Source organism: Oryctolagus cuniculus, chromosome 1 (assembly GCF_051225735.1).
Source record: "Oryctolagus cuniculus isolate XC-2025 breed Fujian yellow rabbit chromosome 1, ASM5122573v1, whole genome shotgun sequence".
NCBI classification, from domain to species: domain Eukaryota; kingdom Metazoa; phylum Chordata; class Mammalia; order Lagomorpha; family Leporidae; genus Oryctolagus; species Oryctolagus cuniculus.
The window spans coordinates 66,168,646-66,181,688 of NC_142867.1; the positions used below are offsets into that span (position 1 = coordinate 66,168,646).

Here is a 13,043-nt window from a genome sequence, read left to right on the forward strand (position 1 = left end):
AACCCGGGGAGGGCCGAGCAGACAGAAAGAACAGCGCAGGGTCCTGTGTCGTTCCTCCACGAAGAGGGGGAGCGACATAATGGTGCCGTGACTCGGATATGAAGCCTAGGCAGGGTTTAGTGTCGTTCCTCCACGAAGAGGGGGAGCGACAAAAAACAAAATAAGTCTTTGTATACATAGGAAGTAATTATTTTACAGTAAATAATTTGAAGTCACTTTGCTAGTTTCTAATTGGTTGAGTATGGTCAAGTCCACTATCATTACTAGTTGAGTTTTTTATAGAGAAATAAGCAAATGTTATCCTTGAACATAGAAAATGAGAGAGCTGGTTTATACCCTTTTTTTCTTCCTTTTCGAAGTGTTTGTAGAATTAACCAGAGAGCCTTATTTACTTCAGTATATAAACATAAGGATAAAAGTGAAATAGCTGAGGTTAACAGGTTAAGCCACTGCCTGTGACACCAGCATTCCTTATAGGCATGTTTGTGTCCCGGCTGCTCCACTTCTGATCCAGCTCCTTGCTAATGTGCCTGGGAGAGCAGTGAAAGGTGGCCTGAGTGCTTGGGACCCTGCCACATAAATGGGAAACAGGGAAGAAGTTCGTGGGTTTGGCCTGGCCCAGCCCTGGCTATTGCAGCCATTTGGGGAGTGAACCAGTGGATGGAAGATCTCCCTCTGTCTGTGTCTGTAATTCTGCCTTTTAAATAAATAACATAAATCTTTCTAAATATAGTAGCTCAATTTTCAGTGTTTTTGCAGTAAGAAGTATCTTGAGGATTCTCATTATGAAAGCTTCTGTAGCTCTTTTTTTCAGTTGTATCTTTTTTGTTTACATGTTCTGTATTTTCCCCTTAACTTTATTTGAACCTATTTTGTGATGATGGGGATTCTCACCATTTATACCTCATATAAGGAGAAGAGCATCTTTCTTGTGGCCCACAGGAAAGATCCTACAGGAATGGACCCTGATGATATTTGGCAGCTGTCCTCCAGTCTTAAAAGGTATGATTGTCTTCACAGATTTTTAACTTGTGGTATTGAATTTATTCAGGGAGTGTTGTCAATATCATTAATAGACTATTGTATTACTACTATATGCAGACTATAGTGCTAGTCATTTAAAGTGAAGAAAGGGATAGAATGATCTAGAAGGCTTTTTCTAGCACTGCAGTTGTGAGATGGTATTATCCTGGAATTGCTCTTAGTATAAACTGTGGGAGAGAGCACTTTGGTGGAAGAATGAGAAATGATTCTTTTTCTTGTGATCGGCTAACTGATAGTAAGTGCAGAGCTACAAACGCTAAAGGTATGAGGTAAGTTATCTTTGAAGAACCTCTTTAGGTTCTGTGTTGTCTGTGATTCTGACTGTACTCCAAAGGATCTCTAGAGCAGTGCACTGTGCAAGTCAAAAAAGCATGATCTAGAATCTATTTTTGATTGGTGAAGAGTATAACTGTGTATAGCTGTCTTTGTGGGTACCCAGAACTGAGTTTCATGTTCCAGCTCAAGTGTGTAACTTTTGGTAAATCATTAGTGGAGTCAAAAATGACTTTAGAATTGTTGGAGGACAAGATACTAGTTATAATACCAGAAACCTATAAAGCATTTACTATATATTGAATATTGTACTAAATGCATTATCTCATTTAAACCTTGGAACACTTGTCTTTATAAATACAAACACAGGCCCAAAAGGTTAAATTAATTTTCCCGGGTCATACTGCCCAAAAGTGGTACAGCAAGAATTTCAGCCCTAGTTTGAGCCCAGAATTCATGCTGTTAGTACCATTCTACATATATGTGATATATTTCCTATCACGTAGTAGACCTTACTTTTTTTTTTTTTTTTGACAGGCAGAGTGGACAGTGAGAGAGAGAGACAGAGAGAAAGGTCTTCCTTTGCTGTTGGTTCACCCTCCAATGGCCGCCGCGGCTGGCGCGCTGCGGCCGGCGCACCGTGCTGATCCGATGGCAGGAGCCAGGAGCTAGGTGCTTTTCCTGGTCTCCCATGGGGTGCAGGGCCCAAGGACTTGGGCCATCCTCCACTGCACTCCCTGGCCACAGCAGAGAGCTGGCCTGGAAGAGGGGCAACCAGGACAGAATCCGGCGCCCCGACCGGGACTAGAACCTGGTGTGCCAGCGCCGCTAGGCGGAGGATTAGCCTAGTGAGCCGCGACGCCGGCCCAAGACCTTACATTTTAAGTACATTGATTCACATATATGAAGATCAGTATAGCATCTGAAGTTGGCAGCTGGGAACACAATCTAGGTTTCCCACGTGGGTGGCAGGAACCCAGTTACTTAGCCATCACCACTATCTCCCGTGGTTTGTGTTAACAGGAAGCTGGAGTCAGGAACAAAGGCGGGTATTAAACCCAGGCACTCCAGTATGATATATGGGTATTTTACTATGAAGCCAAAGGCTCACTTCTGAGTTATTATGTACTTTTAAAAACATCTTTATTGAGAAACAGTTCGCCTACCAGACAACTCAGCCATATTCAAAAGACTTATTTGAAAGGCACTCTTTCCTCTTCCCCTCACCACACACATACATACACACACACACACAATGTAAGCAAGCTATCTCTTCCATCCTCTGGTTCACTTCTCAAATGTTCACAACGGCCAGGGCTGTGCCAGGCTGAAGCCAGGAGCCTGGAACTCCATCTGGGTCTCCCACATGGGTGGCAGGGCCCAAGTACTTGGGCTATCATCTGCTGCTTTCCAGCCTCATTAGCAGGGATCTGGGTCAAGCAGAGCAACTGGGGCTTGAACCGGTGCTCCTGTACAGGATGTCAGCATGCAGGCAGTGGATTAACCCTCTGCACCAGGTCAGCCCCCACTTTATCCATTTAAAATGATCAGTGATTTCTAGTGGGTTTTCAGATTTCTGCAACCATTACCACAGTCAATTTGAGAACAACCCTTTAGCTATAACCTCTGTATCCCTCTAATTACCCTAACCCTAAGCAACCATCAGTCTACTTTTTATTTATTATAAATTTCCCTTTTTTGGCTTTATGTGAATGGAATCATATAATATGTGGCCTTTTCTGATTGGCTTATTTGACTTAATATGACGTTTTTGTATTTCATCCATGTTATAGCAGGTATTGGTAGTTCATCCCTTTTTATAGTTGGGTGGTAATCCATTATGTGAACAATAACATTTTGTCTATCCATCCATTGGTTGATGAAAAGTTGGATTGTTTCTATCTTTTGACTATTATGAATAATACTGCTATAAACATTTGTGTACAAATTTTCATGTGGACATAGGTTTTCATTTTTCTTGGATAGTATACCTTGGAGAAGTTACTAGATCATTTGGTAATTCTCTTTATTTGTTCAAGGACTTGCTAGATGATTTTCCAAAGTGGCTACACCATTCTGCAATCCCAATAACAGTGTATGCTATGAGGATTCTGATATTTCCACATGCCCTACTGGTTTAGCAATTGCCATGTTACTGGTGGAAGGAAGTATGAGTGTTCTCGCTCAGACCTCCTGAGCCTTCCACCCCGATATCTCAGAGTGACTTGGTAGTGCTTGGCTGTGATGTCTTGTTTCATGGCCACCCGATTACGTGATGTGAAATGACAGTGAAAAATTTCACAGACTGCCAGTGCCACGTGCAAACTTACCACACTCAAGTGACTCCCTTCTAAAAAAGTCTTCAATTGGTTCTCAGTATATTCAGTATATAGTCTGAACATCTTCAGTACAGGAAGTCTTTAAACATTAGTCTCCTAGTGACATCCCCAGGTTTGTTTCATGTCCCTCCCAAAACACATTCTTTATGTAGCAATATTATGGGATTTGCTAAGTTCTAGGCTTCCCAGTGATCTTAAGACTTTGGAAAGATTCTTCTCTGGCTTGACTATCTGTCACCTGGCTATCTCCTACTTAGCACCTTTTCTAAGTAGCCTTCCCCCTTAGTCTGGATTAGATACTCTAGGTATGCTGAAGAGTGTTTAATGCTTTCCTCTGTTACCTGAGTCATACAATTTAGTCTACTTCTGGGTCCCCAGACCTAACCCAAGGTCTAACACAGCTTAGATGTATAAAAGTCTTGTTATGTGAATGAATGAAATTTACCCGGACTCAGTTGCTGCCTTGGCCTCCACTGAAGCTTTGACCTCTTAATTTGTAGCCAAGTCATTGTCAGCCACCCACAGAATCCCATATAATCTTCCCTTGTCTCCAGACATTCCCTCTCATTCTTCGCCTAAGTGAAATTTGACCATGATCCTAAAGATAAATTTCCTCTGTAGACTACAAATGGTGGCTCCTGTTCTTGTCAGACCCTTCATCACCCTGGTACTAGAGATGGGGGTTGGTCTCTCTCTGTTCCCCTTTGCTGTTTCTAATTCACCCTCAGCCCTCCTCCCTAAAACACCCACTTTGAATTACATGTCAGTCCATTTTGCCACTCATGGCAGTTAAATAGAGAACCACTGTTTTCTTGAAGATAGCTCCTGGGTCATTGGCACCCTGTGACATAATAGCATACTTCAAAACGTCCAAGGAAAATAGAACTAAGATTACATTTACTTTGATTTAAAAGTTTTTTAAAAATCATGCATATGATGACTGGAAAATGTATATTATAAAAACAGTGCATGGATTTAAAAAATGTTTTTACCAAAATTAGTATACCGTTTCCAGTTTTTGTTTTTTTTTTTTTTTTTAAGAATTATTTATTTATTTGAAAGGCAGAGTTAGAGAAAGAAGACATTTCTCCCTCTCCATCTGTTGGTTCATTCCCCAAATGGCCACAACAGCTGGGGCTGGGCCAGGTCGAAGTCAGAAGCCAGGAGCCTCTTCCTGATCTCCCACATGAGTAGAGGGGCCCAAGAACTTGGGTCATCTTCTGTTGCTTTCTCAGGTACATTAGCAGAGAGCTGGAGCAGAAGTAGAGCATCCAGGACTTGAACCAGTGTCCACATAGGATACCAACACTGCAGATGGCAGTTTAACCCACTATGCCCCAGCATCAGCACCCTTCCTCCCCCCCTTTTCAGTTTTTACGTGGACTTTTTGAAGTATACTATGTCATTTCAGAAATTTTGATGTTTCTATATCCAAATATGTGATTATTCCCGTACTTTGGCCTCTTAGTTTTTACTTCTCTTCCAGTTACCTTGTTTTTTTTGTCATTCCTTACACACTTATTTCCATGAATATGCCATAGACTTTGCTATTACTAATAATAAATCATCTTCAGTAATTTGAGTATCTTTCTAAAGCCCTCCCTCCGTTGGTCACCTAAATTTCTGATTCTTTTTTATACTTGATGTTTCCCTGTCTACTGGATCATTACTTAGATGTACAGACATACTGTAATTTCTACCAAGTAAAAGAAAATTCATTCCCCTTATGCTTTTCATATGGTCTTTTCATCTCTCTACTCCTTCTATTTTTCTCCCATTATCACTTGGATCTGCTTTTCTGTTTCCTCATCTTATTGACCTGTCCCCAGCATCTGAAAGTTGTTTTTTTTTTTTTTTTAAACAACCAACCAAAACTAGGCATCTAGATTATTTTCTTCTTAATGTATTTTCCTTCTCCTTTGTGGTTCTTCACCTCCTCTTTCTCTAAATTTGGAATGCAACCAGGGCTTGTTCCTAGAACCACTTCTCTATAGTAACTTGCTAGAATAAGTCTTAGAGGAAACTTTCATAAATACTGCCTATATAATGCAGATCTCTACATCTGTATTTTTCATCCCAGACCTCTTCTCCAAGCCCTAAATATGTCACAGCTTTCTGTTTGACATTAGATCCAAAGAGGAAGCTCAGAGTCAACAAGTCTAAAACCTAACTGCTGTCCTTCATCCAAACCTGCTCTTCCCTGTTTCCCCCTCTCAGTAAGTGGGAATTTCATCCCTATAGAACTCTCAAGTCATTTTGACTTCTGTCTCTTGGTCCTTCCTCTAGTCTGTCAGCGAATCTATATATATTCAGCCTGATCATTTACCGTCTCTCCTGCTACTTCCATCTCTTGTTTAGGTTATTGCAATAAAGCTCTAATGGACCTCTGTAGCTACTCTCCCTGCCCATAGTCTTTTCCCAGCACAGCCAACAGAGTAATCCTTTTAAAACATAAGTCATATCAGCCCAGGGCTCTGCTCAAAATTTATTCAGAGAAAAATGTAAAATCCTACCGATGTTTAAGGAGTCCATATGTGTCTCTTCTCTTCACTCCACACATGTGCATACATATCCCTCGTCTCCTGTGGCACATTCTTTCCTCCATTCTATTCACATTGGCCACTTTACTGTTCAGCCATTCTAGGCCTGCTGTTGTCTTTGCACTGGCTGCTCCTCCTTGTTCTCTAACCTTCTTTAGGGTTCTGCTCAAACATCTGCTTAGTGCAGCCTTTCCTGCCCACTGTATTTAAAACAACATCTCATGGTTGTTCTTTCTTATTGTCTATCCCCTCACACACTAAAATGGAAATTCCTAAAAGCAGACATTTGTGTTGTTCAGTGTTATTTATCCTTAGCATCTAAAATTGGCACATACAGTAAGTATTTGAATTAATGAATATTTCTGAAATGTGTTAGGTCACAACTTATTTCTTGTCTTAGCTACACATTAAAGTACCAATTAACTGCCAGTAAAATTGCCTGGAAGTCCAAAAATTATTGTGACGTCAGCAGCAGTTGGTTAGAGTTTTACAAAATCTTTTGAGATGTGGAAAAGATTTCAAAGCCCATTATTACTCCTTAGACCAACAATTGAGCAGGAAGCTGTGATTTTCTAAGCACTAGTTAACAGGAGGCAGTGTTCTAACCATGACAGTAATCCTGGACTCCAGAAGTAGAGCTTCAAAAACCCACTTCATCTGAAGATAATGCTAGCTGGACTATCCACTGAATATGCCCCAATAAATGGAGACAGAAATGGGTAGTGGTTTTGCATGGAGAATGTGGGTGCCACTAAACCCTATTGAGTGGGTGGAAACAGTAAAGTGCCTTAAGGTATACCTCAGGAATCTGTAATGCATGCAGCGAAGCAGTTGGCACCCTAGGCCTGGGGTCAGAGTAGGACCCGGAGCTAAATTGGATCACAGGATGCTAAGATCTAAGAGTCTGGAATTGGGGAGCATCCTTGAAAGCAAGGTTCCTAATGAATTCATAAAAATTTGATCACCTACCAGTTTGCAAAAACAGTTTTGAAAATCACATGTAGTTTTTTCTTTTGTAATACTTTACATATGTTGTGGAGAAACTTTTTTTTTTTTTTTTTTGAATAGATAAGCTCCTGTACTATCAATGAACTATCTATCAGTAGACCCTGGTATATAACAGGCGCTCAGTATGTGAGTTGAATATTGATTGATGGTGCTGTGGCGGACAAAGGGGGCATTTAAAAGCCAGATTGGGAGCATTTGGGAAGGGTTTCCCAGAAAAGTTTATATCTAAGGGTAGTGTTAACAAATGGGAACTAGTAAAATGAAATAGGAGATAAGTATGTACTACTAGGAAGACCCTTTAGTATGGCAAGTGTAAAACCCAGAGGTCAAAGAAGATGCCTGCAGTGACAGTCTCACATATGGGCACCAGTTCAAGTCCCAACTGCTCCACTTCCGACCCAGCTCTCTGCTATGGCCTCAGAAAGCAGTAGAGGTTGGCCCAAGTGCTCAGACCCCTGCACCCACGTGGGAGAGCTGGAGGAAATTCCTGGCTCCTGGCTTCAGATGGGCCCAGCTCTGACCATTGCAGCCATTTGGGGAATGAAGACCTCTCTCCCTCTCCCTCTGCCTCTGCCTCTCTAACTCTGCCTCTCAAAGAAAGAAAGATGGTCTGTGTGACTGACACAGTACAGGAAGTGCACAGTGATGAAATCAGGAAAGGCATGTCAGCACATGGAAATCAGGACTAGTATTTGGGAGCCAATTAGGAGCTTCAGTCTGTTTTTGTTTTTGTTTGAGAGATCTATGTATGTGTTCTCTGTTAAAATGCCCAACTTATCCCTGTGCTTCAAAAATATTTGGTACTATATTGTTATTGGTTAAACCTCTATGTCTAGTTTTTGATTTATTTATTTGTTTTTTTGCCCCCTACTTAGGTTTGATGACAAATATACCCTGAAGCTGACTTTCATCAGTGGAAGAACAAAGCAGCAGCGAGAAGCTGAGTTCACCAAGTCCATTGCTAAATTTTTTGACCACAGTGGAACGCTGGTCATGGATGCGTATGAACCTGAAATATCCAGGCTCCATGACAGTCTTGCCACAGAAAGAAAAATAAAATAACCAGTTCTAAAAGCAGCCCAATTTCTGTTGGCTCATGCTGAATTACCAAGTGGGTGGGGGGAAGAAACAGAACTTAAAATGGGTAAAGTAAGAATGTTAGAAATGTCCCTGTTTTGTCCTGAAATTTTAGTCCATTCTGGATAAATAGCATTTTCTAGCACAGATATGAGAAGTTGTAGCTCTGATGTCTAGCTGTAGCCTCTTTGGTCTGCTGGTTGTATTTTATTTGCTTTTTTGGAAAAGCATTTTTGCTAAAAGCCGTGCAGACTTTTCCCTTTGTACCTAGCAGTACTTACATAGTATAGCTTTGTGCCATGCAGCGTTTGAAGACTCAGTTTTTAAAAATTGCTAACCTCTTGCTGACTTTATGTTAATTCCTATTTCAACAGCTGTTTGCCTGAGAATTCAGGATACAACTTCTTGTGTATGACAGCTTTCCTTCACACACCATTTTTGTGGGTGTGTGTGTATCTCTGACTTGGGGAGAATTTAAAAAGAAAAAACACAGCTTTTTAATTTGTTTAAAACAGACCTTCGCCTGTTACATTTTGTGCTCTTAACCAATTAAAGAAGCCAATGGCATTTTTAGTTTTATATTGTCTGTGTTTTCCACTAGTGTATCCCTGTTGATTTGTTTGTGCCCTTTATTAACTGCCATTTTTCTAAAATTTTTTTCAATAAAAGGAAAGAAGATGTGAAAAAAGAGTTGTAGTCTTGATGGATGGAGCAGAGCAGCAGGGGCCAAAGTGTTGCTGTTACTATTGATTCTTCTCACCCCTAGGCTGTGTTATTGGTCAGAGGCCCCTTGAGATGCAGTCACTGAAGACCTCAGCCTTCTGGTGGCGACAACACCTATAGCAGCACTCAGTGTTCACTTTGTGCCAGGGGCTGCTTTGAGTACTTAACATATAACATATTCCTGGTAATACTCATGTTTCTAAGCATTTGGTACTATGATTTAAATTTTTAATTCATTTTATATTATTTGAGAGAAAGAGACAAAAAGCTCTCGGCTACTGGGATCCCACTCACCCCCAAATGCCCACAGTGGCCCCTGGGTGGGGCTGAAGCTAGAAGCCAGGAATTCAGTCTAGGTCTTCCTGAGTGGCCATCAGTGCTGACTCCCAGCATCTGCATCAGGAGGAAGCTGGAGTCAAGAGCTGAGCAAGGTATTGAGCCAGGCCCCCCAGTATGGGATTGCAGGAGTCTTAACCATAGGCCAGATTACCCCTGCTTGATGGATAAGGAAACCAAGGCACACAAGTTCAGTGGTTTGCCACATAGCTGTTGATGAAACTAGAATTCAGACCCAAGTAAGCTGTCTCTAGAGTTTTCTTCTGCAAAGATGAAACAGCAGCATCTTTTCCAGTATTTTCCCAGCATGATCCGAAAAGAACTGGGCATAGGCCCCTATCTCTGACCTTTAGAAATATGGTCCTTTGTCTTAGAAAAGTGCAATTCCAGCTGAGCCTAGTTCCCCAAACTGTATTCAGGTTAACACATGTGCTAGTTCACCTGGGAATGGTGCCCTAAACAGCACCACACGGTAGGGGATTATGGAACAGCACTGAAGGGGAAGTTGAAGCTTTGGATTCTGTGTTCTTTATTCTGGTAAGCCGTGGGTAAGCCACAGAATTCTCTGAGCTTCCAGTTTCCTCTTTCTGTTTCTCACCCCCACTCCCCCCGTGATAATTCTAATCCTGTGAGCTACTTCAAGCTTTTGGAATGTATAATCAGTCTATTTTTACAACAGAGAAATTCTTGTTAAGACACAGGTTCCACGGCTTGTTGGATGTAGGCAGTGACTAGCTGTCTCCATGATGACCCCTTGACGTTCCTTCACACCAAGTGCACCTTTGTCTTTGTTGTGGGGCATACAGATTAAAACACAGCAAGACTTTTGAAGTCAAATTAGGAGTCTTTATTAGCCAGCTGACAACTGCCCTCTCACAGAGCAAGTCCAGAGAACACAGCCCTGAGTTGCGGGGGCGGGGGCGGGGGCGGGGAGGGTGGTTTAAAGGCAGAAACTACATTTTGGTGGCTTTGACCATTATCAAGCAAGCAAACAGAAGTACAGAAGCCAGAAATATGCCCATTAGAGCTGGAGGAGCAGACTGGTATCTATAACTTTTTTCTCTCAGAGGAACAGTTCCTGCTCTGAAACAACCAACCAAGATAACCTATAACCACTCGGGCAGGCTGTGTCCCATGGGAAAACCTTAAACTTAGACACCCTGTCACATTCCCCACTGGTTTTACTCTGGATTCAAACCATTGACTCGCCTTGCTGACCCAACACCTAGCGGGGCCCTTCTCCTTCCTTTTGACTTTGTTGGCAATGAGTTCAGAGCATTAATAATTTGACTGTATTTAACCTGCTGGTAAAGAGAAAATTGAGGACGCATGGCCCTATAAAAAGTCCTATAAGTACAAGGGTGAGGGGTCCAACAACTGCTGAGATAAGTGTTGTTAGCCAAGGTGACCATGGGAACAGGTTTTGATAACATTTATATCCCCTTTTTTTGTTATTTTTATTTTTGAACCAGCTCTAAATTGTCTTTAATCAGCCCTGAGTGGTTAGCGTAGAAACAGCAAGTTTCTCCCAAGGCCATGCATAACCCTCCTTGTTCTAGGAATGAAAGATCTAAGCCCCTCTGATTTTGTAAGGCCACCTTAGCCAAGGAGTTGAGTGAAGATTTAAGCTGAGTTATAGATTTCTCTAACTCCACTAGACTACCATCTACCTGTCTGCTTAGGGTCTTGAAATTTTGTTGACCAGTGAGCAGGGCCAGTGTTCCAACTGCAGTGGAGCCTGTAATCCCTAATCCCATCAGCAGAGGGACCAGTACTGAGGCTCTCTTCTCTCTGTGGAGGGATCCCAGATGTTCCCTTCCACCTTTCCCAGAATAATAGTACACCTGAGGTATTACGTGTACTAGTACACACAGTTCTGTCTGATTGGACTTACTGAGTCCCACCTTTGAGAGGCAAGGAATAACTTCCAGGGTACATGCAAACCAGGTTCCCTCTGGAGCTAAAGGTAGTTTTGATCTCCCAGGCTAGAGGGGTTCAAAGATATAGATTGACTGCATGAATCTTGATAGGGAGAGTGTTGGACATGAAACCCTCTAATCAGTAGACTGGTGCCTTTATCTTGGAGATCTCCAAGAGTGAGCTTTGGTATTTTTCCCCATTGGCAAAGGTTTTGTTGCTGGGCTTGACTGGCAGTGAAGTTCCAAATGTCAGAAGAATGAATGCCCACAGAAGCATTTGTTCCCACACCTACATAATAAGGGGGCTTTGGGTCCACACATAGCCAGCAATCCTGGGTGGCATTAGGATTAATTTCATTTAGGAAAGTAAAAACAGAAGTCAGTATGTCCAGTAGGGGACGACAGGGGGCATTTAACTCTGTCTGCTTTGTTGGCCTCTCTGTAACAGATGTCAAGGGTGACGTGGGCTTGAGAACCGGAGAGTTACTGGATGCAGGTTGAGGAGCAGGAGGGGGCGTCGCAGGTGGTAAATGTAACCTTGTCTCCTTTCCTGGTCTGATGGGATTAAGGCCTCATTTTGGTGGATAACGTTGAATAGTGAATTTTATTCCTGGGTTATAGTCAAGTACATACAGTCTAAGTCCCCAAGTGTGTCCAGTTGCCCACCCCTTGCCTTGTTTATCTGTTATGATAATGGGATTACACTGGCTCTTTTGGTATCTTTTTTGTTTGGGTCCTCGGGAGAGGCTTATAAGGTGGTCTTAGTTCAGTCTGTTATGGTCTCATAACCCCAGCTAGCACAGTGATGTTGATCTGTTCCCTCACACTTAGGAGAACCTTGGGGACAGACATACAACTGGCCTGTTGAAAGATCTTGTGCTACCCAAGCTTCCCCACAATGTAGGGCAGGTGGGTAGGGCCCCGTTGAGTAATACAGGTGTGGTCTCCCTTTTCCCTGGTAGCAAATTTTTTTAGTACTGGATCCAAACAATGAACAAAGATCAAATTGAAACCAAGGAGATTTTTTACAATGACAGTGCCATCCTCAGTCCTATGCAACTCCCAGGTATAGTTAACCAATTGGTGTGGGTGAGGTGAGTCCACACTGTCCCCTGTTAGCATGTTAAACACTAACATACTTAGCACAGAAAGTCTTCTCTTTAACGGGTCTTCTGTAGGGCTGGCGGTCCATCGCTCTGGGCTACAGATGATGAGGCTCTTTTTACTTGAGTGTGGTGGCTTTTTCCTGCTACTTTGACTGCAGTTAGTGTGCTCAAGATTACAGGCAAGGGTCCAGTCCACCGTGCCTTAAGGGTTGAAGGGTAGTGGTTTTTTATTCACACCATTTTCCGGGTTACAAGTGTTGGCACTAGGGGTTGATTGGAGAAGATCCGGTCGCATAGCTCTCACCAGGGTGTGGGCTTGTTGCAGGACCGTCTAAAGAGCCTATAACAACTTAAGGGAGTCATCCAATTCTGCCAGCTGATCCACCCCTAGTTTGGTAAGTAGGGGTGGCAGTCTCCCAAACATTATCTCATAAGGGGTTAAGCCCTTTACATAAGGGGTATACCGTGCCTGTAATAGAGTGAAGGGAAGGAGGCTTACCTAGTTCTTGCAGGTTTTTAACTTTAATTTTGTCAAAGTTTCTTTTAGGGTCCTATTTATTCTTTTTACCTGTCATGAACTCTGGGGTCTATAGGCATAATGTAGCTTTCAACTTATCTTTAACACCTTAGTAATTGAGTCACTTGAGCGATGAATGCAGGACCATTGTTGGACCCCAT

The 13,043-nt window shown here is 42.3% G+C and overlaps 1 protein-coding gene across 1 annotated transcript in view; it reads left to right on the forward strand.

Moving 5' to 3' along the window:
• The window catches only part of SPCS2 (signal peptidase complex subunit 2), a 37,011-nt gene extending 28,042 nt beyond the window's left edge, over positions 1–8,969 (forward strand). Inside the window, exons 4-5 of the mRNA XM_089330957.1 lie at positions 867–1,002; positions 8,080–8,969. Coding sequence (XP_089187083.1) covers positions 867–1,002; positions 8,080–8,266 — 323 coding nt within the window. The 3' untranslated portion in view covers positions 8,267–8,969. The remainder of the gene's footprint in view (positions 1–866; positions 1,003–8,079) is intronic.
• The last annotated feature ends 4,074 nt before the right edge of the window (positions 8,970–13,043 follow it).